This window comes from Recurvomyces mirabilis (assembly GCF_035927965.1).
Source record: "Recurvomyces mirabilis strain CCFEE 5264 chromosome Unknown scaffold_1, whole genome shotgun sequence".
Classification (NCBI taxonomy): Eukaryota; Fungi; Ascomycota; class Dothideomycetes; order Mycosphaerellales; family Teratosphaeriaceae; genus Recurvomyces; species Recurvomyces mirabilis.
Window position 1 is genome coordinate 174,510 of NW_027041935.1, and position 24,872 is coordinate 199,381.

The 24,872-nt window shown below is 52.5% G+C and overlaps 11 protein-coding genes across 11 annotated transcripts; 4 read left to right on the forward strand and 7 right to left on the reverse strand.

Annotated features, from left to right (window-relative positions):
- Positions 1–405: 405 nt before the first annotated feature.
- LTS14_000084 (uncharacterized protein) lies at positions 406–1,269 on the reverse strand (the record flags this gene model as incomplete). The annotated part of the gene is made up of 2 exons (XM_064832798.1): positions 406–1,163; positions 1,212–1,269. 2 exons carry the CDS (start codon positions 1,267–1,269, stop codon positions 406–408), a joined length of 816 nt encoding a protein of 271 aa, XP_064699067.1.
- Positions 1,270–4,643: 3,374 nt separating this feature from the next.
- Positions 4,644–5,324, reverse strand: LTS14_000085 (uncharacterized protein; the record flags this gene model as incomplete). The annotated part of the gene is made up of 1 exon (XM_064832799.1): positions 4,644–5,324. One exon carries the CDS (start codon positions 5,322–5,324, stop codon positions 4,644–4,646), a length of 681 nt encoding a protein of 226 aa, XP_064699068.1.
- Positions 5,325–5,862: 538 nt separating this feature from the next.
- Positions 5,863–8,139, reverse strand: LAP4 (vacuolar aminopeptidase 1; the record flags this gene model as incomplete). The annotated part of the gene is made up of 1 exon (XM_064832800.1): positions 5,863–8,139. One exon carries the CDS (start codon positions 8,137–8,139, stop codon positions 5,863–5,865), a length of 2,277 nt encoding a protein of 758 aa, XP_064699069.1.
- Positions 8,140–9,436: 1,297 nt separating this feature from the next.
- Positions 9,437–10,249, forward strand: LTS14_000087 (uncharacterized protein; the record flags this gene model as incomplete). Its single annotated transcript, XM_064832801.1, has 1 exon — positions 9,437–10,249. One exon carries the CDS (start codon positions 9,437–9,439, stop codon positions 10,247–10,249), a length of 813 nt encoding a protein of 270 aa, XP_064699070.1.
- A 343-nt stretch (positions 10,250–10,592) lies between these two features.
- On the reverse strand, positions 10,593–14,471 carry LTS14_000088 (uncharacterized protein; the record flags this gene model as incomplete). Its single annotated transcript, XM_064832802.1, has 1 exon — positions 10,593–14,471. The coding sequence occupies one exon, from the start codon at positions 14,469–14,471 to the stop codon at positions 10,593–10,595; it is 3,879 nt and encodes a 1,292-aa protein (XP_064699071.1).
- Positions 14,472–15,163: 692 nt separating this feature from the next.
- On the forward strand, positions 15,164–16,101 carry SOU1 (Sorbose reductase sou1; the record flags this gene model as incomplete). Its single annotated transcript, XM_064832803.1, has 2 exons — positions 15,164–15,436; positions 15,481–16,101. The coding sequence occupies 2 exons, from the start codon at positions 15,164–15,166 to the stop codon at positions 16,099–16,101; spliced, it is 894 nt and encodes a 297-aa protein (XP_064699072.1).
- Positions 16,102–16,192: 91 nt separating this feature from the next.
- On the reverse strand, positions 16,193–16,972 carry SYG1_1 (Xenotropic and polytropic retrovirus receptor 1; the record flags this gene model as incomplete). Its single annotated transcript, XM_064832804.1, has 3 exons — positions 16,193–16,613; positions 16,695–16,859; positions 16,920–16,972. The coding sequence occupies 3 exons, from the start codon at positions 16,970–16,972 to the stop codon at positions 16,193–16,195; spliced, it is 639 nt and encodes a 212-aa protein (XP_064699073.1).
- A 719-nt stretch (positions 16,973–17,691) lies between these two features.
- On the reverse strand, positions 17,692–19,972 carry SYG1_2 (Xenotropic and polytropic retrovirus receptor 1; the record flags this gene model as incomplete). Its single annotated transcript, XM_064832805.1, has 3 exons — positions 17,692–17,999; positions 18,075–18,273; positions 18,464–19,972. The coding sequence occupies 3 exons, from the start codon at positions 19,970–19,972 to the stop codon at positions 17,692–17,694; spliced, it is 2,016 nt and encodes a 671-aa protein (XP_064699074.1).
- A 705-nt stretch (positions 19,973–20,677) lies between these two features.
- On the forward strand, positions 20,678–22,025 carry LTS14_000092 (uncharacterized protein; the record flags this gene model as incomplete). Its single annotated transcript, XM_064832806.1, has 2 exons — positions 20,678–21,654; positions 21,713–22,025. The coding sequence occupies 2 exons, from the start codon at positions 20,678–20,680 to the stop codon at positions 22,023–22,025; spliced, it is 1,290 nt and encodes a 429-aa protein (XP_064699075.1).
- Positions 22,026–23,084: 1,059 nt separating this feature from the next.
- Positions 23,085–23,378, forward strand: LTS14_000093 (uncharacterized protein; the record flags this gene model as incomplete). The annotated part of the gene is made up of 1 exon (XM_064832807.1): positions 23,085–23,378. The coding sequence occupies one exon, from the start codon at positions 23,085–23,087 to the stop codon at positions 23,376–23,378; it is 294 nt and encodes a 97-aa protein (XP_064699076.1).
- Positions 23,379–24,011: 633 nt separating this feature from the next.
- LTS14_000094 (uncharacterized protein) lies at positions 24,012–24,809 on the reverse strand (the record flags this gene model as incomplete). The annotated part of the gene is made up of 2 exons (XM_064832808.1): positions 24,012–24,173; positions 24,240–24,809. 2 exons carry the CDS (start codon positions 24,807–24,809, stop codon positions 24,012–24,014), a joined length of 732 nt encoding a protein of 243 aa, XP_064699077.1.
- Between the last annotated feature and the right edge of the window lie 63 nt (positions 24,810–24,872).

Here is a 24,872-nt window from a genome sequence, read left to right on the forward strand (position 1 = left end):
TTCGGCATGTGATCGCATCGGAAGCTTGACTTGGGGGTCTGCGATCGTGTCGCATGTATAGATAACGATTCAGGCTTGAGGGATGTGGAATGACTGGTGGAAGATGATATACTCCAGGCACCGAGATGGGCGCGTCAATGGAACAAATAGCCCGACATGTATTCGTCGATATGTACCGTACTTGCCTAATTACGGCTTCAGACTCCCCGTGATGTTCTGGTCATGCCATACTGTTGATGTGCCATGCCGTACATCTCCAATATCGCGTCACCATCGTGTAGCATTTAGCTATCGTCTTATGCTAGTCCCTCCAGCAGTATTCCAAAACTCCAATCATGCACGCTAATAGCACAGAGTTCGCCTGATCACCACGACATCATCATTCAAGCCTTGACATAATCGCCATCATTCGTCCATCTCATCGTCTTCCGCCTCGGGATGGCCCAGCATATCCTTGATATTCTTCATCTCATAATGCTTCTTCCGCATCTCCTCGAACTTCCTATGCTTGGCCAGCTCATCCTTTGACATACTCTCCTCATGCTCGCCGTGGTGGAAACCATCAACATCCATGTCCTCGCTACCCACAGTGACCTTCCGATCACTGTCGCTCTCACGACGCTTCCTGGCTTCCATCTCTGGCTCGCCAATATCCAGACCCGGAATGTCCTCACCAGCACTCTTCTTCGGTTTCGACTTTGACTTTTCCATTTCTAGCTCGTCGACAGCAATGTCTTGAGCATTGATCGCACTTGACTCCTCCTCGTCCTCTACCACATCAGCAGAATGCACGAACGGCGTCTTGGGCTCATCAATCTTCATCTTGCCGCCCATCTGACCTTCGTTCAGATACAGATTCGCCTCGTCCCATTTCAACCTCGCATTGTGCTCATCGGTCTGCCCATCCTCCGAAGGCCCACCATGCGAGCTCTGCCGCCGCGATACACTTCCGCGAGGGTTTGACGAGTTCCGGCGATGGCCACCGGCATTCAGTTCCGTGTTCATTTGCACAATCTCCTTCTCAGACATCTCGCGCTGCGGCTGCGGTCGCTCTGAACTGTTGATCGTGGGTGACTCGTGCATAGCCGATGTGCTTTCGGAGGTAGGCGAGATGCGTGCCTCTGGCGAGGCATGTTGGAACGAGCTGGAGTTCTTGAGTATGCCTGCCGTTTGTGTTAGAATGTTCTTCCGTTTGCGATCGATGTACGCACCTCTTGGCCTCTTAGGCACTTCGGCAGGGCTATGAGGAGCTGGAGCTGTTTGTGCCATGATGTCTGATGTTGTGGTCTCGAAAAGATTGGATGTTTGCGAGCAAGCTTAGAGCAGTTCCGTGGTACGTCTCACGTGAGTGTTTTGCCGATGCAGGTACGAAAAGAGCCTCTCTACAAGCGCAATCCTTTTCAATATGGTACGGAGTTCTCTGTCACTATCATAGAACGATTTGGGGCAGAGAGAATCGTTCTGATGGTGGGGGAGAGCAATATGGAAGATTGTCGATAAGATGATGGCGGGGGGGTTGCTGGGTCATTCGTCGTGTTGTGCCTTCCTCTAGCACATACAGTATTAGGCTTTTCCTGATCGGGCGACCTGCATCAGCGCGATGCATGCACGTCATCGTAGGTCATTCCCGCGTGACCACTTCGGCATTATTGCCAGCAAACACTTCTACCGCCCTACGCGCTGTCCTTGGGCCGAGGATATAATTGAGCTCACGAAGCCTTCGCATGCCGATGCTGGCGTGTGAATGATGGGCCATGCCCGGTACATGTCAAATTCCCGACCATCAGCCGTATCATTGAAGCAAACAAGCCAACACCGCCAGAAATACGTGGCATCCCCAGCTCAAGCTGCAGTATGCATGCCACGAGCTCGGATGGCCGCGAATGGCAAAGCGAATCTCCGTTCTATCACTGGCAATCTGGACTAGAACTACTCAATAGCACGGCTTTCGCTGTTTGAGCGCACATCGACCGTGGTGGCGGCGATGTCCAAATCTGACATCTTGGCTTCGCATTCGCCATTAAAGTGCATTAGCATACAGGGCATCATGAGCCACGCATTCAGAGTGAGCCTCTTCTCAGTCCTTCAACCGGAAGGGAGTACGATAGTCGAAAGTCTATAGCCACAGGACGGCCAACTCCCCACCCGGTTTGCGAACGACGTCCTGACGAGCGATGGCTTGCGAAGTGTCCGCTCCACTGCGGGGCACACTACACTGATGGCGAACAATGTCTTTGTTCTTCTCTCTTCCTGTATATACAGCGCACAGCATCTCATTATGTCCTATGAACACTCCGCACCGGGATGGACGAGATGGCGAAAACAAGCGGAGACGGCACTTTCGCAGGGTCTATGAATAGTTTCGAAAAGCTGCCAATGGAGCTCCTGGAGATGCTCTTTACAGGCGTCGTCAAGCACCGCGGTCCGCTATCCATGAACAAAAACAAAAGGAGGAAGACGGAGTTGCGCCTCCGGACACTACTTTCCGCCTGCAAGCTACTATTGACTGTAGGTCCCTCCGAGTACTATCGGATCAATACCTTCTACGTCGATGTCGAGGGCCCACATCAACGGTTCGACGTAGACACAGGGGTCGCAGACAACAAGGACCATTATTTGAGCCCTTAACGGCCTACCGACAGCGATCGCATGCAGCATGTTCAAGTTAGTCTACCATTAACGCTGTATCCCAAGACGACACGCTGGCTGGACACTGGATATGGACATGCTCGACGTGGTGAGTTGACCGCTGCCTTGGAGCACCCCATCACAGACTTGACCTCAGCGAAAATGTTGACCTTCAACCTGGAACATGACCCGAGAACGAGTCTTGGAGTATTGGAGTATCGGGCTACTCGTGGAAACTTCAATACGTCGACCGTGCCCACGTTCAGTATGCTCGACAGCTCGTCACTGCGTTGAGAAATATCGTAGGTATGGTGGACATACTGAGTACTGAGCCGGGAGTGCGTAAGCGTCTACGATTTCTACAAGACCCGAGCTCGAGAAGTAAGTTTCCGATCAAGGAATGACGCGGCTGAAGCGGGTACGTCGCATCGCAGAGCTGCGATCTACGCGATGCTGGATCTTTCACACTCCGAATTACTGTTTTCGTGATCGGCAGCCAGAGCATAGAGTCGCTGCAAGAAGATGCTGGTTGTGATAATCAAGGGCAGCACTGTCCGTACTCACGTCCGGATTATCTCGAGCAACAGCTGGAGTCACATCCAACACCGTACAACAGCGCAAGCTATGAGTTGATTGTCTCTTTCTCGGTAAGTATTTCCCATCGCTTCTTCATATGATCAGTGTTCTACTATAATCTATCTAGAAATCGGCACTCCAGTGTGTCTTCAAAATCTCTCTCCCTCATTGTCAGCATCGTTCTCCTTCGACGTCCTTTACCAACGCTCAGTACTCCCTCGAGATTCAGAGACATTCGACTGTAAATGTCAGACATGCGACCGACAAGATGCAGCATGTTCACTGACACTGAGAGTCAGCCGCTCTATTATGTATACTTCCGATTCTTCCCACAGACTCCAATATATACTCGCCGTACAGATCTCTAGAGCTCTACTCCTCTCCGCGCAAGGCGTACACCCTGTCCAGCGACGATCAGACTGCCAAAGACGTTATCGCGGCAAACCATATACGCCAAAAGCAAATGCAATGTCCACGAGCAAGTCTTCTCGGCCTCCCTAACGAGCTACTCGAACAGTGTGTCGAGTGGGTCGTCACCATCCCATCTTATCCTACAGCATTGCACAGGTCTACCAGATACCCCAAGAACTTGATCCATCAAGATGTCTTGCGTGAGCGGTCTACGATCTACGAGATATATTCGACCGAAGGAATGGAAGGACTGACTCGCGACGAATTGGCCCCCAGTATCAGCACTAAAGAGAGAGTGCTCTGGCCATTCTAGATGTGCAGAGGTCGGAATCCGAGACTGTGGAACATAGCTGTCGACCAGTACTATGAACGCAATACTTTCTGTGCTCCCACTATGGATCTGACAGGCTTATCAGGTCGCAGTGTCCACGCGACTTTACAAGATGTGCGTAGCAAGAGGCCTCGCATCCGTGACCTCATCCTCAACATTCACCTCACTCACAGCGCATCGATTGGTTCAGGCGCGGCGCAGTTTGGGGTACCATATCTCGGTCTGGTCCGAGGGGTGACCGATGTCTATCCAAATCTATGCAATCTCACCGTCCGTGTTGAGCAGCCTAGCTGTTTTGGCCCCGGCGATAGATCCCTGGAATCGTTCTGGTTGATGGACCCGCGAAATGTGCTGCAGCGGAAGATGCGAGCACTCCGTCATTTCCTGCAAACTTTGATTGATGCTGTGCGTGGTCTGAAAGGCCGCTGCCTCAAGTCAAGATTCGTGGAGCTGAATCAGCTGGCTGACGTGAGCTTGGATGATTATATATGGCCCGAGGGCTTTACGGATGTTGATCCTACTGGAGACGATGAGTTGCTACTATGGAGATTATTGGATCTACCTATGGGTCGTGTGAGACTGTAATGCAGAGAATCAAAGTCTCGTAGTGTTGGATGCAGGTGGCATACTCTATGCTTCGCCACAGAGACGCAATCAAAGACATATAATTGATAATCATTCCCAATAGCAAGAAACACTACTTCACCCAAGCCAACAAAAACCCATCAACCATCTCCTCAAATTTGACCTTATGCGTACTCAACGTCGGAATAACCGTCGCCTCCACCCTATCATCCCCCTTCACATGCTCAATCAAACTCCAATCCGCCTTATCTCCATCTTCAGGCACATCAAGCAGATTCCTCACAACATTGTCCACATACACCACTCCACCCTTCCTCGTCATACCGACCGCAAGATCAAAGTACTCGGCCTGCTGATCCCAATTTGCATCGATAAAGACGAGGTCGAAGACCTTGCCGTCTTGCTTGAGCTGCTTTATCACGTCCGCGGCGGCACCGAGGATGATGTTCACGTTATCCAGGTCCTTTGTATTGTCCAAAGCGACGTCTCTGTGTTTGGCGTTGAATTCGATACTCGTGACATGAACACCGGGAACGGACTCAGCGAACCAGATCGTGCTGTAACCTCCCAAGGTACCGACTTCGAGGATGTTTTTGGCATTGGACATCTTGCAGAGTAAGGACAAGAATTGGCCTTGTAGTGGAGAGATCGCTATGGATGGGATCTTATTCTTCTCGCAATTGGCCACTGCATTGTCGAGACGGGTGTTTGACTTGAGTAGCAGGTTTTGTGCTTTAAGTGATGCCTCAAGGGCTTGGACAGTAATGGCTGGGAGCTCTTGGGAGGAAGACATCTTTTCTTGAGTAGGGTATGTGAAGGAGGTGGAGGATATGGATCCAGTACTTACCAATTTCTGGAAGGGCACGCTCTACTTATATCTCTCCCTTCGTATTGTGCCATTTCAGCCTTGGAGCATAGAAGTGAGCTCCGAGCACCGCACTGAGGCAGAGCACGTCAGCTCGGCCGAGCAGCTATGTCCGCACAAGGAGTAGTGACTCACGCGCAGCCATTGACGTGAAGTGCAGGAGGACTGACGTGAAGTGCATGAGAAGCGGAATCCTTCGGCTCCTGGTGCACACAAGATCCTGGCTATCGCGGAATCTGATAACAAAAGCCTAATATCTTATTATGCCTCTCAATATCGTTCAGCTGGATTGGCCGCTGGCCTGTTGTACACAAACCGCGACGATTGAGGCGAGAGGAGAGTTACCATATACTAATCGTAAATTGGATATCTATGGGCCTTCTCAAATGAGACTCTCGTATCCCATTGCTAGATCATGCACCATATTCCCACCACATCGTCCTTCGAGCCTCTCGTTCCTCCTCATCTAATCACGAAATTCCTTATCAACAGCCTCAAAGCCATTGAGGAAGCCCATGAAACAATGCACACCAAGACCGGGATCAAGCGCACCAGTCGTGGCACGGATGCTGTGCATACTGAGTTGCGGAATGCCAGCGTCCACACTCCTCATACCGGTCGCTGACGACAGCATAGGACCGACCGTCCCTCCGCTCCTCGAGTCGTTCCTGATCTGGAACACCTGCAGCTGCGCACCGACCTTATCCGCACAGCGCTTGAGGACAGCCGTGCTGACGGCGTCGGTCGTCATGTGGCCATTGCTGTCTGCGCTCACAACAATGCCGACGTTCAGATGAGGCGCGTGATTCTCCAGGTACGCGCCGAGGAAATTCGGGTTGACCGCATGCGTGACATCCGAAGACACGAGGAAGGAATTTGCGTAAGTACGCCCCATGATATCGGAGCCTGGAGAATGTCCAGCCAAGGAGCCGACAGCCCGTTCCATTACGGTAGGCAAGAAATTGCCATGCGCACCTTGGCGAAGCAAAGATCCGATCTCCTCATCGTCAAAGAGGCCGACCATTTTGATCTGCGAGCTGTTGCTGATTTCGTCCTTACTTTCGATCAGGGCTTGAATTGCCGCCCACGAGCAGAGCTTATCATCGACACGGCCGGCGAAAATAAACTCTTTGTCCAGACCACCAAGAGTGGCGGGTTGAACATCGTAGAGTTCGAGTTCCCAGTTCACGATGTTGGAGTAGGTATCTGCGCGCAGACCGAGAGCATTGCCGATGGCTTTGACGAGACGAGGAGGCTGTGTGGCAGCGAAACCAGTGACGCCGCCACTTGCACCGCCCATCAATGATGGATTGCTGAATGGCTCAATGGTCTGCAGTGGGGCGGCGTGGCTGTCGGTGTGATCCAGACCAATGATAGGCACCATTTGCGTCTCGGGATTGAATGGACCATAAGCTGCAGCACCGAAGTGAGGCGCCAATGTTGGAATGCGAGCAATGGGCCAGTCAAGCTTGACAAGCTTCGAAACAATCTTGTCGCCTTCCTTGACCAATACTCGTCCACCAATACTGAGATCGCGATCCCACCAAGTAGTGTTTGGTGCTCCAGCGTAAGGAGCGACGCCGAGTTGTAGATACCCAGCCTTGTTAGGGACTTGCGAGATAGGCTTGAGCTTGGCGGTGAGAGCGTCGACATGGCCAGCCAAGATCGCTGCGCCATTACCAGGCTTGTAGTCGCTGCCGACGGAGAAAGCTATCAATGCTGAGCCGTTACGCTCGACAAAATAGCTTCCACCAGTCTCGAGGTCCCAGCTATCGCGCTCCGATAATGCCTTGAAGCCTGCCTCCTTCAATTGCTTCTGAACGGCATCGACAGCGTGGAAGACAGTAGGGTTCTCGGTCAAGAACTTGCAGAACGGCTCGGCATACTTGGCGGCGTTCATTCGGATGGCTTGTTGACGGAGGGCCGCAGGTGCGATGGCGTGATGGGGCACCACACCAAACGGTCCTCCACCGACTGCTGTCACAGCCGGCTTAGTCCTACTAGCTGCCAGCTTCTGGTGGAAGCTGCTCGTACCAGCTGCAAGGTCAGATTGTGTGGCTTCGTACTGCCTCGTCATCTGCAATCTCCTTTTGTTCTGCTGCTCAAGAAGCATCAATTGCATCTCGTAGTCCTGACGAGCACTTTCGTTGAAGCCCCGCTCTGCGTACGGACTTGGCGACACAAAAGTGGATGGTGACTGGTGTGACTTCATCGCTAGTGCTGAACTTTTTATCTCGTTCACTTCGTTGTTAGGCATGTGATTCCTCGTTTTGTTCTGTTGCTCTAACAGTATCAGCTGCATCTGGTAGTCCTGGAGGGCGTGTGGTGACATTTCTGCGATGTTGGGTGGGTTCACTGGCTCCCAGACAAGTGGAGTCTCGGACGACGAGCCCAGAGTTGGGATGCCAAAGACGCACGGCTGGGTACCGGCACGAGACTCGTGAAGGGCTGCGCTGTATCTCTGAGGTGGCGGCGGAGCAGACGGAGGCATTGTTGCGAGAGCAGGAGCGGGCGTGGGCTTCGACTTGACCATATTCACGTGCTGCTGCCACATGGCTTGCTCTTCTGGTGTAGCGACACCAGTAGCTACTCGAGTCATGAGCCATTTAGTGTAGGCATCGCTGCCGACGATCTGTGTGGGTTGGTTGAGGTTGACCGATGCTTCTGGCTGTTGCTGCTGGGCTGGCATCATGGCAGGCCGTGGCTGCGTGTTGGGCGGCGAGTGCATAGCGCACTCGGCCATGTTCTCGCGGAGTGACTGCATCGAAGCGGCGTTCCGTACCATGCTCTTGTTGGGTGATGATATGTGAATGGAGACTCGGAGACTATGAACGTCTTATATTGAGGCAAGGCTGGGGTGTCAGTGCGTTCGTGGTCGAGGTAGCACAGCTGTTGGTTGCAGGTGACCAGTCGCCAGGCAGGAGCTATCACGTTGGCTGGACTAATCAGGAAGGTGTGGCTGAAAATGTGGGTCACGTTGCATACATCACCCTTCACTTCAGTCTACCTTCTACCACTGTCACCCTCGTATGTCGATGAATACCGCTGCATTGCTCTGGGCTCATCCGAAACATACACGAGATGAGATACCGCGAACGTAATAGCCTTGCGCTTGCAGTCCGGTGGCCTTATGCAACAGCGATGGACGATGGACGTGCTGCGCCACCACCATCTGGTAAGGCTGCGTCCTTACGCAAAAGCTCTTGATATCGGCTTCTCGTACATCTGATTTGAAGACGGCGATGTCACAACCGGCCTGACAAATGTTAATACTGTCGCGTTGCCAATGAAGACTCCTTAGTTCTATCGGAGAAGTCTGCCATCGCATCTCATGGCCCCTGCCAATGCTCATCTCTGGAAGGCCATATCGCTCAGTTGGAGAGATGTTTGAAGGGTTCTATCTTGTGGAGTGGGTGGTACAATTCATCGCCTCGGAACATGCATCGGTGTGCGGGCGGTACCTCAGAGCATCGCATCATAGTTCCGGGCATGACATGGCGATACGGCGAACAAGGTGAGGCACCAGCCTTCGCCATCAAGAAATGTGGCTATCGCCATGGCGAGCTTGACGTCTATGAGCTGCACGACGTTGTCATGATACGACAACTTGCCAAAGCTCGACAATGGACGGAAAGCATGGAGTGCCTACGATATACTTCGATACTGCTCCGCTAGACAGGATGGATTGGGGGCTCCTGGTATTTCGCTCCGTCACATCGGGGGTGCCGGTCTCGCTCTTGTCGGCATCCACAGCCTCTGTCAATGACAGAGCTTCCAATTTCCTGCTCATGCTCTCCATACCTCTGTGGCTGAGCGATTGAACATCTGATAACAGTGTACGCCCCACGCAGCAAAAAGTATGAAATTGTTCCAACATATCAGGCGGATCTCACGCGTCGGGCTATGAGGGCCACGTGATTACTACGTCATTTGACCTTCGACATTTACATGACTCGCGAATGCAGCTAATTTCCGGTACCACGATTGTGTAGAAGCCCGAAAGGATCTGGACCTTTCGCCTAGAACGTCTCGCACTACCAATGGCATATGAAACGATCAGGATTGCGCCGCGTGCGAATGACTTCACAGAACTCTCAGCACACCAAGAACAAACACCTGGCACATTTTTTGGTGGTCGAGCAGTGCTGCATCTGCAATGCGCGAACTCCAAGCTGCGTATTGCACGGGACGAGCTAGCTACACAAGCAGACTTCGCTGCACTAGGAGACAACACGAATGATGACGAACTGGATGTGGAGATCGCCAGCATCGACGTTTGGGTCGCGACGCGACACCTCACGCTTTGGTCGACAGCGAAGAACACGGGCATCCAACTCCCATACACAACCATCACCCTTCACGCCCAAGACCGGGATGCCGTACTCCTTCAGCTCAGCCTCTCCGACGCCAACATGACCGCCGACGAGGACCTTGAATCCCTTACACTACGTATCGTGCCAAACGCGGCAGGGATGAGCGAGACCACAACTTCGGTCGAGCAAGAGCACCCGAACGGCAACGGACGCGCTACATCACCTGAACAACGTCTATACGAAGCTATATCCGCCTGCCAAGAGCTCAATCCAGATCCGAATCCGGAAGGATCAGATGAGGAAGGAGCGTTTGATGAGATGGCACCGGGGGCTAGTGGGTGGATTACTAGCGAGAATATGGGTGACCTTATGGACGAGGATGGGAACTTTCGCATGCCGGAGGGTATGACAGTGGTTGAAGGAGCAGAGGATGAGGAGATTGTGCCGTTGGGAGCAGGTGCCGGTACTAGAAGAACGGCCGCCGATCTTGATGCGGAGGACGGCGATCAGGATGATGGGAAATGGCAGAGGACGGGATGAACTGCCCCGCGTATTCTGGCGAAAGCCATATGAACGCAATAGCATGATTACAGGTATGTGCCGGCTGGGTACATATATCTACCCGTGCACAAGATCCTGCACAACCTCTGTGGGTTCCGGCCTTTGTGAGATCTTCACAAACAGTGTTCTGCTTCCATTGTATGAAGGAGGCTCATCATGGGAAGATATGTCTGTCGAAAGAAGGAGGCCCACGTCAAAACCTTGATGCCTTCGCACTCATCAGCATTCCCACGAACAAGCCTTCGCTTGGTTGATACAGAAGACACGCCAAGACTGAATCGGAACTTTCTCTTGTGGCAGAAGGAAGTCTTGCTCAATCTATCTACGTCTTCAAAAATCCATCAGAATCATAGAGACTCTTCGGCGTCTTGACAATACTACTCGGTCTATCCAACCCAAGCAAGATATCCATCTGCTGCGTCGGCGTCCTCGAGCCTTCTCGCTCCCACGCCGCAGCACGACCACTGTACAGCTTTTTCATCGGCGTAACATTCACATCAAGAGGTGGTGAGGAGGGCGTGAAAGAGAATCTGGGGCGCTTAGTCCAGAATAATTCGCCATCTTCCCACACACTTCCGCTTCTTCCGCTTCGCGACTGGTAGGTAATTTCTACACCGGAACCATAATCCACATCCTTGAAATCCATCGGAGGCGATGAAGACGAGGCAACGAGGCCAACGGTATCGAAGCCAGATAATGCGCCATCTAGCCTTGATCCAAGCGCCTCGAAATCGACGTCATCTAATGCACTCTTACCATTCAGCTCCCTCTCCGCTCCAGCAGACATGCTGGATCCGAAATCAAAGTCGAACAGGTCAGCCATACGCTCGTCTCCTACCACACCTCCACCAAAGCCTGGCTCAGCTCCAACTTTCGTGGCGCCGATCCATGGTAGTAAAGGACTAGCCTCCCTTCCCATGCGGACGTACTGTCTACTGGCTCTGTTCATCGCGCCACGAGTCTCAACATCGATTTCGGAATTCATACGTCGAAGTGCGGTAGCAGACTTGAGAACAGACTTGGCTGGTTCACTTCTTGGACCCTGTGGACTCAAATTGGATGGGTTGCGGATGTGAAGAGGCTGGGGTGTGGTTGTATCGAGACCGAGGATTGGAGGTGGCGGTGGAGCGGGACGTAGAGGGCGTAAACATGAAGTATGAGACGCTGCGCGGCCTCGACGCGGCAGTGGGATGGTGGCTTGTGCTGTGTCCTCACTTGGTGGAGCGAGGATGGGCACAGCGGTCGGGAAGCCGATAATGGGAGGGCTCTCGGGTATCGTAGCCATGATCACCGAAGCGTTCGCGCTTGTCAATTTCTCTGCTGCTGTTAGCCGTGCTGGTCGGACTCGAGGTGGCGAAAGCTGTGCCAGTAGCGTACTGTCGGAGACGTGGGTCGTAGTATCAACTGGCCTGGACTTAGGTGAGCAAGGTGGTGTATCTGGTAGATCTCCACCGTAAGTGGTAGGCCTGCTGTGTGGTGAAACGTGTTCATCTTCTTCTGCTCCTCCCATTGTGTTGTTGCTAGCAGTGGTCGTGAAGGGGAATGCTGGTGAGCTATGTTCAGCGGTGGGATCTGAGTCCATTACTGTTGGTGGCCAGAGAGGGCTCGTCGGATCGTACTCTACTCCTTTACCATTGCCGAGCATATCTGCTTCAGGTGCAGGCTTGGGTATGAGGAGAAGGCCTCGCCAGGCTGGATCGTACTCCTCGTCCTTACTGACAGGTAGTGGAGGGCTGGAAGGGAAGTACTCCGACTTCTCTGGTATGACTGGTGATTCTTGACCATGCGGTTCATCGAAAGACGCATGCAAGAGTCTTGGCGGACTCGAGCTCTGTGCCACATCACTTTCCTCTTGTTCTTCGTCATCAGTGGATGGCCGTGAAAGACAGAACACGGGTACTGTCTCCTGCAAGTGTAGACCACCGACTGTAGCACGGCTTGGTGGCGGGAAGATGGGTATACTCAGCCCACTGACAGAAGACTGTACAGACAGTCTTGAAGCCGATCGGTCCTTTGCAGATAGTGGTGAGGCAGGAAAGTGCGAATCTGAGGGCTGCATCTCTACAAGATCGATCTCAGCCATACCAGTAGACTGCTGCTGCTCTTGGTAGGCAGTCCACATACTAAGTGTCGGGGAGGAAGGCGTGAGCGACGTCTGATACAACATAGTGGATGTCGTGGCCTGCAATCGTGGAGCAAGCAGACTATTTCCACTGCTCAGTCTCGGCAGCGCCCTCGACCTCGTCCTAGTCCCTTGTCCCTCCCCATCAGGTGCCACATGCTCACCGTCCTCCTCTTCCTCATCAATACCCTGCATGAAACTTGGGCTTGTCGATCGACTCAATACTGGAGGTCCTAGAATCGTGGGCGTCAAAGTAGAAATCCTCACACAGTTCTGCCTCTTATGACCTCGGCTACCTTTACTGTTTGGGCTGCCTTTCAAAGCGGAAGGCTTGAGCAAAGGCAGACTCTGGTCCCATTGGAACGGGTTGCCATTACTGCTTCGGGCGCTGTGGGAAGTACTATTGCTCGTCCGTCTCGACGGTGTGAGTCCAGTATTAGCATTACCGCTTATATCGCGGAGGACAGGAGGTTTGCGTTTCTCGGCGGGCGAGCCGTTGGCTGAAACACTACTGCCGCTTGTGCGGACGGGTTTGCGTGGAGTGGTGATCTTCTGAACAGCACCATGTGCGGCCACGTGACTTGATGTTGCTGGCGCCGAGCAAGACGCGGATGGGCTGAGGCTATTGTAGGAAGAAACTCGTGATATACTTACGCGATCTGCAGTGGCGATCCGAGGGATCGAGAGGCGATTCGTGATCAATGCGTCGTCGTTATCGAGACTGGAGATTGTGCTAGGTGAAGATTGGCGATAGGAGAGGGTGCTGTAGCGGGCTATATTGCTATGTATTGACGCGTTGTGGTGATGGCTACGCTCGCGTGCGCCTGCGGTAGTGTCTTCGTAGACTCGTGGTATCTCCATTGGTCGTGGTCCAGTGATGAGTGGGTTCTGCCATTGTCTGTTCGTGACAGTCTTGAGCTGAGCACTGTCGTCGTCTGCTATCACTTGTTCGACAGTGGGTGAGCTGATGGCTCTGTCGTTCTCATGGACCTTCAAGATCGGACTAATAACCAATACTGAGCTACTGGCAGATTCCTGGCTGCTTGACGACATGCGAGACACACAGACACCACATCTGTTCGTGTCGTCACTACTCTTCCTCGGCAAATTGGGTGGTACAGATGCTGGCAATGGCGGTACAGGTCCCGAGGGTGGACGGCTCTGCGGTCCACCTAGACTGATTGACCGAGTATGCATCTGTGGTCTACTGGAACGGTCGAGGGTCAGTGAATCAGCCGCGACATATAGGGGTATCTGGAGAGCCCCGACCGAGATGGATCGTGAAGGTCTTGGTCGATCATCGTCGTTTGCTATAGCGGCACCATACATCCCTGGCGATCGAATGGCGAAAGAGGGCAGAACATGCGGCTTCGGGCTTCCAGGCATGACAAAGACATCTTCGTCATCATCTTCCGCTGCGATCATAAGAATCGTCTTCTTCCTTGTCGATGTTGATGTGCGTGCCGACTTCGCAGGTGTCGTCGTCTTGTTCAGGGTTTTCGTATGTGCAGGTGATGTTACTGTTCTGCTCCGAGGACTTTCAATGATCGCAGAGAGATGCTTCAGTCGCTTCAGCGGGATCGTCTTCTCACGTATTCGTCTCGGCAACGAGATCGAATTGCGCTTTTTACCACCTCTCCGAGTAATCGGCTCGGACTCGTGCACCGTCTCGTTAGAAGACAAAGCGCCCCAACCAGCTTGCGCATGTAGTGGATGTAGCGGACCACAGCGAGTCACACTGACAGGCCGCGGTACTTCGCCAATTTCCTGCATCGCGCCTGCCACTGTGATGTGCTCACTTTGATCTTCAAGCTCCGTGACGGCTCGTCGATGTTGTGCCCGTTTGCGCAGAATCTGGACCCCGACAGCCATTATAGCAATCAAGATTGCTCCTCCCACGCCAACGCCTATTCCTAGGTACGCGGATGAGCTTGTTATCGGCGTACTGGTCGAGCTACCAGCGGCATCTGCTGAGCCTTGGGCGGCCATGCTACCGGCTTGTCCTTGTGATCCTGGATCTACGTGATTCTGCGGATTACGTGCCAGCATTCGGAGGAACATCTTCATGAAAGGTACCATGATACGGATTAGGTCTACCATCAGTGAAGCACATCGCTCGAGGAGGGGGCTGTCCAGATTCCGCGTGTGGTGCTTGCCATGACCGACTCCCTAGACTAGCCACTCTGGTTCTCGATTACCTTGGCCAGCCATATTGATAGAGGTCCACAGCCATGTTGTTATGCTCCAGCGCGGTATGCGGGCCGTGGCCACAAGAGGTAGGCAATGGAATGTTGCCTCTGGCTCGGCAAATTGCACCACACCGATAGCTCACAGCCCATGTTTCTTGCTTCTCATGTATACTGTCAAGGCTTCCGAGACTCGTATTGCGAGACTACCAGAGCATCGAATCTACCATGACTTCTTGCAGATATAGGGTAAAAAGGGAGCGATGAATGTGTCTTCGTCTTACCTATCTTGCCGGTGATGATATGGGTTGGCATACTTTGCGACTCACAATGACTAGACTTGGCATTTGAGGTCTGCCCGGGCCTGGCTAGCCTCGATGATAACATTGATGATGTTGTGATGGGAAAGAAGGACAGGCGGCGAGCTTCAAGTGAAGAACGGATCGATTTTCTGTCGCAGCCACATCTCGACGCCACAGCAACAGCAACGGGCATTGGTCATCGATTCGACTTCCACAAGTACAACACTGTCGTCTTACAACCCTATCGTTTACTTTAATTGAAAACCGGTCATAGCTGCTAATCATGGTAATGGTAAGAGCGGAGAAGCAGGCGCCCGAGGACAGCTCGATGAAGAACGGTGTCTTCCGGCAATACAACACCAAAGCACCGAAAGAAACCCAAGTCTTGCCGTTGTTCAGTCTCAAGCATAAGACGGCCATCGTTTCCGGTTCCGGCGCTGGCATTGGTCTCCAGGTCGTACACGCATTTGCTGAAGCTGGTGCCAATGTAGCCATCTGGTATCATGGCAACAAGGAAGCACTGGATCGAGCTGCCGAGGTCGAGAAGAAGTATGGAGTGAGCCATGACAGAGCTGACTCGTCGTAGGCAAGGCTTACCAGACTGACGTGACAGACTACGAGAACGTCAAGAAGGTCATGAATGAAATCGCGGAGGACTTCAATGGCCGTCTAGACATATTCGTAGCCAACGCAGGCATACCATGGACTCAAGGCAGAATGATCGATGGCGAGCTCTCGCACTATCACAGAGTCGTCGCCACGGACCTAGACTCTGTCTTCTACAGCGCCAAAGCAGCCGGCGAGATCTTCCGTAAGCAGTACGAGAACGGTGGCGTGAGCCTGACTGGTGAAGCTCTGCAGAACTATAGCTACGGCAGCTTCATCGCCACGTCATCTATGAGTGGGCACGTTGCAAACATTCCGCAACTTCAGTCAGCCTACAACGCCGCCAAAGCTGGCGTGCGGCATTTGTGCCAATCGCTTGCTGTGGAGTGGGTCAAATTCGCACGAGTGAACAGCATTTCGCCTGGTTATATGGCGACCGAGATTTCGAACTTCGTGCCGCCAGAGACGAAGGCCATCTGGCGTGGCAAGATACCCATGGGCAGAGAAGGCGAGGCACATGAGCTGAAGGGAGCATATCTTTACCTCGCGTCTGATGCATCTAGCTACACCACTGGCACAGACATTACGGTTGATGGCGGGTACTGTGCTGTGTAACAAGGCGATCTCTCGAGGTTTATTAAAAGACGTTGAGGTACAGCCGTCAACTCTGAGATTGTATATACCAAATGGTACTGTCGAGATATGCTCAGTCATCCTCACTCTCGTCCTCATCATCGTCGTCCACCTCATCCACTGGCTGCACCACACGCTTCTTTTCATAATCCATAGCATGCGCTGATATGAATGTCGTCCCAGCTCGTTGGAGAGCACGATACACGGGTGATTCAGTCGATGGAGGAGCCACTCCTGGCCGTCTGTGGCGAAGGGATGGTGCATTGCCAGTTTCGATGTCGTCTCGTCCGCTCGTCGAGCTTCTTGTGTCGTCCGCCGGTCCATCGGCCTGTTGTATGCTGGTCGATTCCGACGGTGGCAGGTCGAATGGCAATTCTGGGTCGCGCGCAGCGCGAGATCGTCCGATGTTGGTGCAGTGTTCGTTCTCGATTCGAAACAAGACCCAAATGCTTCGCCTGATCACTTCAGAGAACGAGACAAGAAAGCTTACCAAGCTATAGCAAGATTAGCATGTATACCAAACGCTTTGATGAGAATGTAGCCTGCAGAGAGGGCCCCGGCCTGCCATTTCGTACCTCGAGTGCTGGGTGTCATGCTGGAAAATGATATAAAAGATCCAATTGAATCGCAAGAGCACATCCACAGCCATAGCTGCATAGTACCACCAAACATGCTTGCGATACGCCAATGTTTTGCGTAAGAACGGATATGGCTTGCTGTTGATATTAAGCGGCATAGACCTGCAGCATCATTAGCGTCCGATCAGATAATGTATATACATGTAGTGCCTCAAGGCTTACCAGTCGTAGTTCAGATCCCAGAAAGAACAGTACAGGCTGTTCATGAGCGCCATGGTAATGAATAAGCCCATATACCCATCACCCCTGTGGATGCGCCAGAGGCTGAGACTGACGTATCTAGTCGCTGTTAGTCCTCGAATTCAACGTGTCATTTTGAGCTAGCCAAAGGCCCTCCAGTGTGTTGTGGGATTCATCACTCACTGGAGAATTGTAAAGGAATATTTGACTCCGTTGGCCACGTGCGTCCACATCTTGCTGTCCCAATAACGTCTTACACACTGCAACAATCGCCATATGCCGGGAAGAGTCTGAAAGAAGCCTAGTAGAGGTGAATGTGAGGATGTACACTGTCCTCCATTGGTCCAGTGTTTCGCGTAGAGGCAGAAGAAGAGCTCGATGTTGCCTATGAATAGTCAGCACCGCCATCGCACAATCCGGATTCCAAAATGCTCTGGTGACCCATCACGAACTGGCCATCCACGCAGTGGAGACACTCACCCATGGCATATGTCTGCGAGCAGTACATGTCACCCAAAAAGAAATCTCGAAATTCGACTCGGAAGATACCAGCTAGTAGAAGTCTCCAGTTGCTACTAATAAACCAACTTCGGCTGTGAGGATAGAAGAAGGGCGGTGGACAGTAAAGCAGTAGTAGCGACAGACCAACGAGGATCACTGGCCAGTAGACGTACATGTTGCTCACTGTGCCGAAGGGACCGAAGTTACACCACATGAAAAAGCCGAGCAGGAACCAGAAATAGCTAGAGAACTGTCAGCTCTCAACCGGGACAGGAACATATACGATAAGATGGAGAAGGAGGCCTTGACGGGTGAGAATACAATCCGATAGGAACACGTACGATGGGATCTCCGCCAGCTGCTCCCAGTGCAGCATGTGCCTATTGTCCAGCTCAAAGATGAACTGGTAATTGACCCTGAACCTCGAAAACACCGCACAATCGAAGCAGAATGCCAGGATTGAGGCCAGGATCAAGAACCAGCCAGCATAAATTTGCTGGAGGAACTCTGTGTCCATAGCACGTGATTTGTCGTTAAGGCGGAGAACGCTGTAGACCAGGCCTGTGCGTATGTATCATTAGTGATCTATACCCAAGATGGAGGATCTTCTTGAGGTGCTGGGGGCATCTCACATACCTTGAATGCCGAACACCGCTCCCAAGGCGAGGAGGATGCCGGTACGGAAAACGGGACCTGTGTAGTTGCCCGCTTTAGCTATTCTGGCTCTCAACTTCCCGACGGCAATTTTATGATTTCCTCGCTCAAAGTATCGAGCGTAGAGGTCTTCTGTTTGTGATATGAGGTCGTCGGGAGTCGTACTCATCACAAAATGCGCCTGTCAGGGTTGATCAGCTCAAATTTCCGTCGAAATGTCGTCTTCTGTGCCGTTCTGTAGTATATTACGACAATAGAATGGAGAGAGGCTGCAAGGAAAGCACATCTCCATCGACTAGCGACTGCCAAACGTAATTGTAGCGGATGGCAGTAGCCAAGCACTGACATAGAATAATGAGATATGTACTTACTTTGTTGACCTTCTCGGCCATATACCGCAAATTCGGATGAGCATTAACCGCCTTATCATACTTCTTGTTGATTTTCCGAAATGCCGTCCGGTTGAGCAGGGCATACGATTTCAGAAGCTCCAGACCTCGATAGTATTCGCCTAAAGCGATCTTGAGCTTCCGTTTCGCTACTCGGTATGGCACGGTATGTGTCGTTGGTCGACGAGTATAATCCTGGCTGGGATCATGTTCCTGTCCTGCACCCACGCCGAGTGCGCGTGCGGGTGAACTGAGCTGGTTCATTGCTTGGGATGTCTTGCCTACGTGGCCCGGTTTCACTTTCTCCAAGGCGTCTCGAGTCACCTCTATGCTTGCTTTGAAGGGGTGCGAACGACGTGCTACTGCTTGGTCGTCCGTGGCTGTCTCTAGACCGGTGCGACTTGGAGGTACCTGCAGGGTGGGCACCCAATCGATGTGGCCACCGTCGCCGGTTACAGGAGGAGCTGTAGTTGCTGTTGGGGGTGGGTGTTTGTGCTTCTGCTCCATGGCTAAGATTTCTTCCAACCTCCTGTCGCGCATGACATGCAGTTGTTCTCGTAGCACCTTCAACCTTGCCTCTGCTTCGTCTTCCTTCTGCTTGTAGAACTTCTCGATCTTGCCGAGCTCTTTGTCCAGAAATAGGAAGAATTCTGCTTGTCGGAAGTCGACTTCACGGTATTGTTCCAGAGCCACATCACGCCCTGAACTCGGGCCAGAGTTGGTCGGTGCGATAGAGAACATGCGCCTCACGAAAGGTCTGTTGCCTCCGTCGGGTGTGGAATTGGCACGCTTTGGCGTACGTAATGCCTGTAGGCGTGTTGACAGTGCGCTCGATGGTGGACCATCCGTGGGCTTGGTAACCTGGTATGCATTTCCGGTGTGGGCGAGCTGGGACGGTGGTGGCTTGGAGACGGCTACAGGAGATCCAGGACTTACAGGCCTATCGTAATCAGGGTCGGACTGGGATGGAATGGCAGGATCGGGCAGTGTAAGTGAAGGAGCTTGCCTCAAAGCAGCCATGACAGGAGTATCTGCGTCTGGAGGAGTACCAATGATGCTACCATAGCGAGTCAACTTCGGTCCCTGATCCTTCTTCGTGCGCAGAGGACTACGCTCGTTGATGTCCATGGGAAATGTCTTGACCTGATGACTGCCATCCTCCTGCTCCTCCTCTCGCCTTCGAGCCTGAGGACTCGGCGCTTCGCTTCTCGACCTTGTCTTGAAGAGCGGTGTGTGGCTCCTGTCGCTGTCACGAGTCTCAGGCTGAGGAGCTGGTATCCGGGGCTCGCGCTGGAACAGACTGTGTACTGGCGCATCTCTCAGAGATGAAAAGGGACTCTTGCGTCCCACTTTCTCCTTGTCCTCTGGCTTCTCAACATTCCGAATAGCCTTGGTCACAGCCTTGAGCTTCTTCTTTCCATGCTTGTAGTCAAGGTATTGACTTTTCCACTCCGGCACCGCATTGTCGTCCAGGTCTTTCGCGAACTTCATTCTGCCGTGAACTCTCGCGGTCCTGTTCTCCTAGTCTGTCTGGGTCCTGACTCCTCTCACTGGTGCAGGAAATCGATTCACATTCGCCCAGTCCTGAAGGAGCACATTGTTCGGTTCCGTAGTGTTGACAGTTCGAGCTTCATTAGCTAATAAATACATTCCGTCTCTGCATGCATGGAAAAGTACGGATCTACAAATCACGCCTGCACGTGCCTCGACAGTGCTTGACGCGATCGTCTGGTCTGATCTGCGCGTTGCGAACCTCACCCTCACCAGGCCTACATCTATTTGCTATCAACGTTATCATCAGCATCGAGCATCGTTAAGTCAAGTATTACTTGGATATCTCCAGTGCTGGTACCGGTGCCGTAGATCCTGCGTGTACCAAAGACTGATCACATGCATCATGAAGCACGACCAAGAGGCGAAGGCGCGTAATATGCGCCAGACAACTGCCACAAGCACACGTCGTCGCGAAACAATTTGCTGCTCATATCCAGAAGCGATGCACTCTTTGGTAGGTCGATCACTGTGAAAGGGTGCTGGCGTTTCCCGCAGCATCTGACTCCTGGAGCGTGTGTCATGCCGGTGCAAACGGCCCATTCAATTTCTGTTTGAAGCAAATCCTCGATCGTTTCCGCTTGTACCACATCGATGCGGAAACACTACATCCCAGCAAGACAACACGGCTAGACTGCGAACAGTATGGGAGGCAAAGCCTTTGCTGCCGCTCATGCCCCTGAAGGCTACGTCCTGAACATTCAACCTTTGGACCAGGTGCACTACGATCAGCTCAAGAATCTTTACCTCAGCAAGATCCGAACACATCTTGGTGAAGCTGTCTTGGTCGAGGTCCTGAAAGAAGCGCCCGAGAAGACATCCTACGGCGATATCGACTATTTACTGGCTACGGATGAGAAGGTGAACTTCATCGACCTGGCTAATGCAGTTGGTGCCACTGCTGTAGTGAAGAGTGGCCCGTCAGTATGCTCTTTTGCAGCACGCCAGGACGGCTCGGCAAACGGTCCGGAGCTGGCAGTATACACGAAGCCTGACAGCCGTCGACCAGAGCCCAAGCAGCTCACTACGAGCGGCGGTGGAAGCGATGCCACAAGTACATCTCCACCCTGCGCTCAAATCGACTTGGAAGTCGTTCCGCTAGTAGCCTTTGCTTGGCGCAGCTTTTTGGCCTCTTATGGCGGCGTTGGTATGATACTGGGTCGTATCATCCGTGACGTGGGCTGCTCGGTTCATGGTGATGGCCTGTGGCTTCAGCTGCCGGAACTCGATGAAGCCAAAAAGATGAATCTACACAACATCGCAGACAAGAGTGGCATGATCTGGCTTTCCAGCGATCCTGCCGAAGTCATGGGCTTCATGCACATGCCTGTTGACCGCTATGAGTTGGGATTCGACACCCTTCAGGACCTCTATACATGGCTATCCTCCTGCAGACTACTGCTCGGAGGAGCCATTGTCTTCGCTAAAGCTGACGAGGCTGAGAATGTTGAGGTCAAGTATCAAGGCAAGCCCAAGCTTTACAAGAACTTTTTCCGGGAGGGCATACATACTGTCCCACGTGGTGGTGAGATGTATGAGGGCATGTCGATGACAGACGTGCGCCAATTGCTACTGCTTGAGGCATTGGAGAAGTTTGGCAAGGCCGCTGAGCATGAGAAGAAGTGAGTGAATCACAATCAATACATCGCTTCCTTACTTTGAGCTGACCCGTGATCTTAGAGCTGGCGTCCTGCGCCGGAAGATAGCTCACGGGAAAGCTGAAGATTGGCTCAAGCAAGCGATCATGACCGCGACAGGCAAGGAAGGCAAGAATGCTACCGAAATCGTGCGGGCTTTCCGACGCTGGGTCGGTGTCACAGAATCGAATCATGAGTTGTACGTCTTGCCTGCGGCGCTGAGTGACGAGACGAGTGAGCTCTACAAGCTCGTGGACAGCGACCAGAACGTCGTGCTATATAGGGCAGCGAACGAGGCATTTGTGGCAAAGCACTGGGAGGACATTCGTGGGCTGCTGAGGCAGAGTACCAAGTAGGTGGTAATAATGCCGGCGCATGGATTCAATGCAGCCTACTCAGATACGGCTACCGATCGGCTGTTTTGTAGGTTTTGCCCATGCACCGCTTGTCTCCATATACACTCGTGGTTTGCAAGCTGACTGTACTATGCAGACGCTGATATGTTCACGTACATGGTCAAATAATAGTCCGGTGCAATCCTGGTGCATCAATATTCAACGCGGCTTCGTTATTCTCTTATCCTCAGGCAGTCAAAGTATCTCCTGCTGGGAGTGGCACTAGAGCTCAGAAAGATCTGTAGCGCAGATTCGTGCTTGATCGCAAGCCTCGCGATATAACACAGGTGCCTAATCTACGTCTTACTACGGTGAATGTGCTGACGTGGAATGAGTCTGATCAGTGGCGGGTATATAGCAGCCACTGCTGATTGAGTAAGAAGAGAGGAATTGAGCTTTGTCACACATGTACCTTGGCGGCCATCACCAAGACCAAGACCTCGTCTCCGCTATTGCAAAGGGATCCACGACATGGCTCGCATACAAAGTAGAGGACCAATCACCGGCACGATTCAAAATCATGTTTTTTGCGTCGAGTCCCAAGAACTCCCTCATCCCACCGTGCAGAAATCTAGACTGGTCCTGGCACGACAGACTGACCCCTACTCCAAGACCACGATCCGGGAGATCTTGGAGGACTTCCTTGACGAAGCAGACTTCTCCATGCCAGCTGCTCTTGATGACCCTGTACGAGAGACGCAGTCAACCGTTGCCAAGTAATTCGAGAGCGTTCCATGGCCTCGTGACGCTATCGACCATGCGATGAAAAGGGTTCCCTACTTTTGTGACGGCGTGGTCCGATCTTTCAGCTTTCTTACAAGTCCTGCCCTTCGTGATATGTCTATCTTCTCAACGTTTCTATTCCTGGTCGACGACTTGGGATCGCAGATGTCAACGGATTTGGGCAATTTTGCCATGGACCTCCTGCAGCACAAAATACCTTCTCATCCGATTCTCCGTTCTCATCTAGAGTTCCTACCAAGTATGAGAGCGCACTTGGGGCGATTCGCTATGGCCACGATGCTCACGGCCACTATACAGTTCTTCAATGGCTGTCTGTTAGAGAACAGACCCGCAGAGTGCTTTCGCATCATTCCCGGAGCTGTCGAGTTTCCACAGTACTTCAGGCTCAAGACAGGGTATGCGGCGCCGTACGCTCACTTCGTATTCCGGGAGAACATTTACCCAGAAGACGAATTCCTCCCAATATACCAACCAATCATGCCCCATCTCGTGGACTTCATCAACCTCACGAATGACCTCATGTCATTCTACAAGGAAAGCATACTATCTGACGAGCGATTCTTCCTGTAGACGTCGTCACGCCACAGCTTTGATCTGTCCAATACGGCGACCTTACGCTCCCATCAGCTGAACATGTCACTGCAAAACAGTCAATTTCCATGCCGCATCAAGAATTGCTGATCATCTTACAAATCACACCCCGGGCATTAAGCAGGCTTCGTGATGTCGCAGCACCGGGACTCGCGCGGCACACAAAGCAAGCGATATTAAGATTACAAGACAACACATAGTGACTAGAAGAACATGTGCGCTGATCAACACGACCGGAATAGAATATGGCTCTTGGTGCTTAGATCTATGTAGACTAGGGGTACGATGCCACTCTAGACTCGCTTCTTGGTGTTCAGATCAACGAGGCACTTCTGTGGTGTTGCAATCTTTGTTTTGTAAAACTGTCGTTCTAACTATAAACGAGCAAACGCCATATGAGCCATGCAGCAAGTGTCATGACAAGGTCGTAATGCGTGACAACCCGAGCATGCTACGCTCACCCTGAACAACCCAAGCAAAAGCAAGCATCATGTACCATCCCTTATGGCAGTCGTGGTACCACAACCCGTCATTCTACCAAAGGGCACGTCGCTCGCATGATCATCTCTCAGCCCCTATTATCCACATTCTCTCGTCCAGCATTTACTAATGTCAAGCCTTCGTAGCCTGCGCCGTCCCTGCCATCTTCTTCGCTCTAGCAGCCTTCTTCTTCTGGCTGCCCGTAGGCTTCTTGAGGCTACGAGCCGCCTTGCGAGCATCCGTAGCCTTCTCAGCGTCGAGCTTAGCCTGAGCGGCGGCACGATCGTATGGATGCTTGAGGAGGTAGAGTTCACGGGTCGCGTCAGCATCTTCGATTGGAGTGTGCGCGCCTTTCTAGACCCCACGGCCCAAGATCCTAGCCGCGAGGGTCTTCAGCCCTGGGGTGCCGTTACTCTGCTCGTAATAATAGAGTTTCTGGGTGTCGACAATGGTGGAGGTATCAAAGAAGTTTGGCGTCAGATAGAAAGCGGAGCGGTCGTGCTTACCCCCATGCATGACGACAATGCGATCTTTGAATATATTCGCGGCCCACCTCTCCACATTCGAAGCCCAGATGGCGCCGTTACCCACGATCAGATCTCTCTTGGTGACGCCAAACATCTCTTGCCAGTAAATAGGGCCGAAGCACTTCTTAACGTTGTCCTCGTTGTTGTACACAGCGTAGGCATCGAGCACGACATCACCCCTGGTGTTAAGGATGGCGATGCGACCGACGCGGTGCTTCTGAGGACCTCTGCCGTCGACGAGATAGTTTTGGAACTCGATGTCCACAAAGCATGGTTCGCCTGGTAGAAGGAGGCTGTAAAGAGGGTATGTCTGCGTGGCGCGGGATGGGTTCTGCTCGCGCCAGTGGAACGCCTCCCACTGAGCAGCCTCGTACGCAGCGTAGGATATGGTTGTGACGGTCATGGTTGTAGGTTTGTCTTGGATATGTTCGGTTGATTGCGGGAGTGATCGAGCCCGATAGTGACA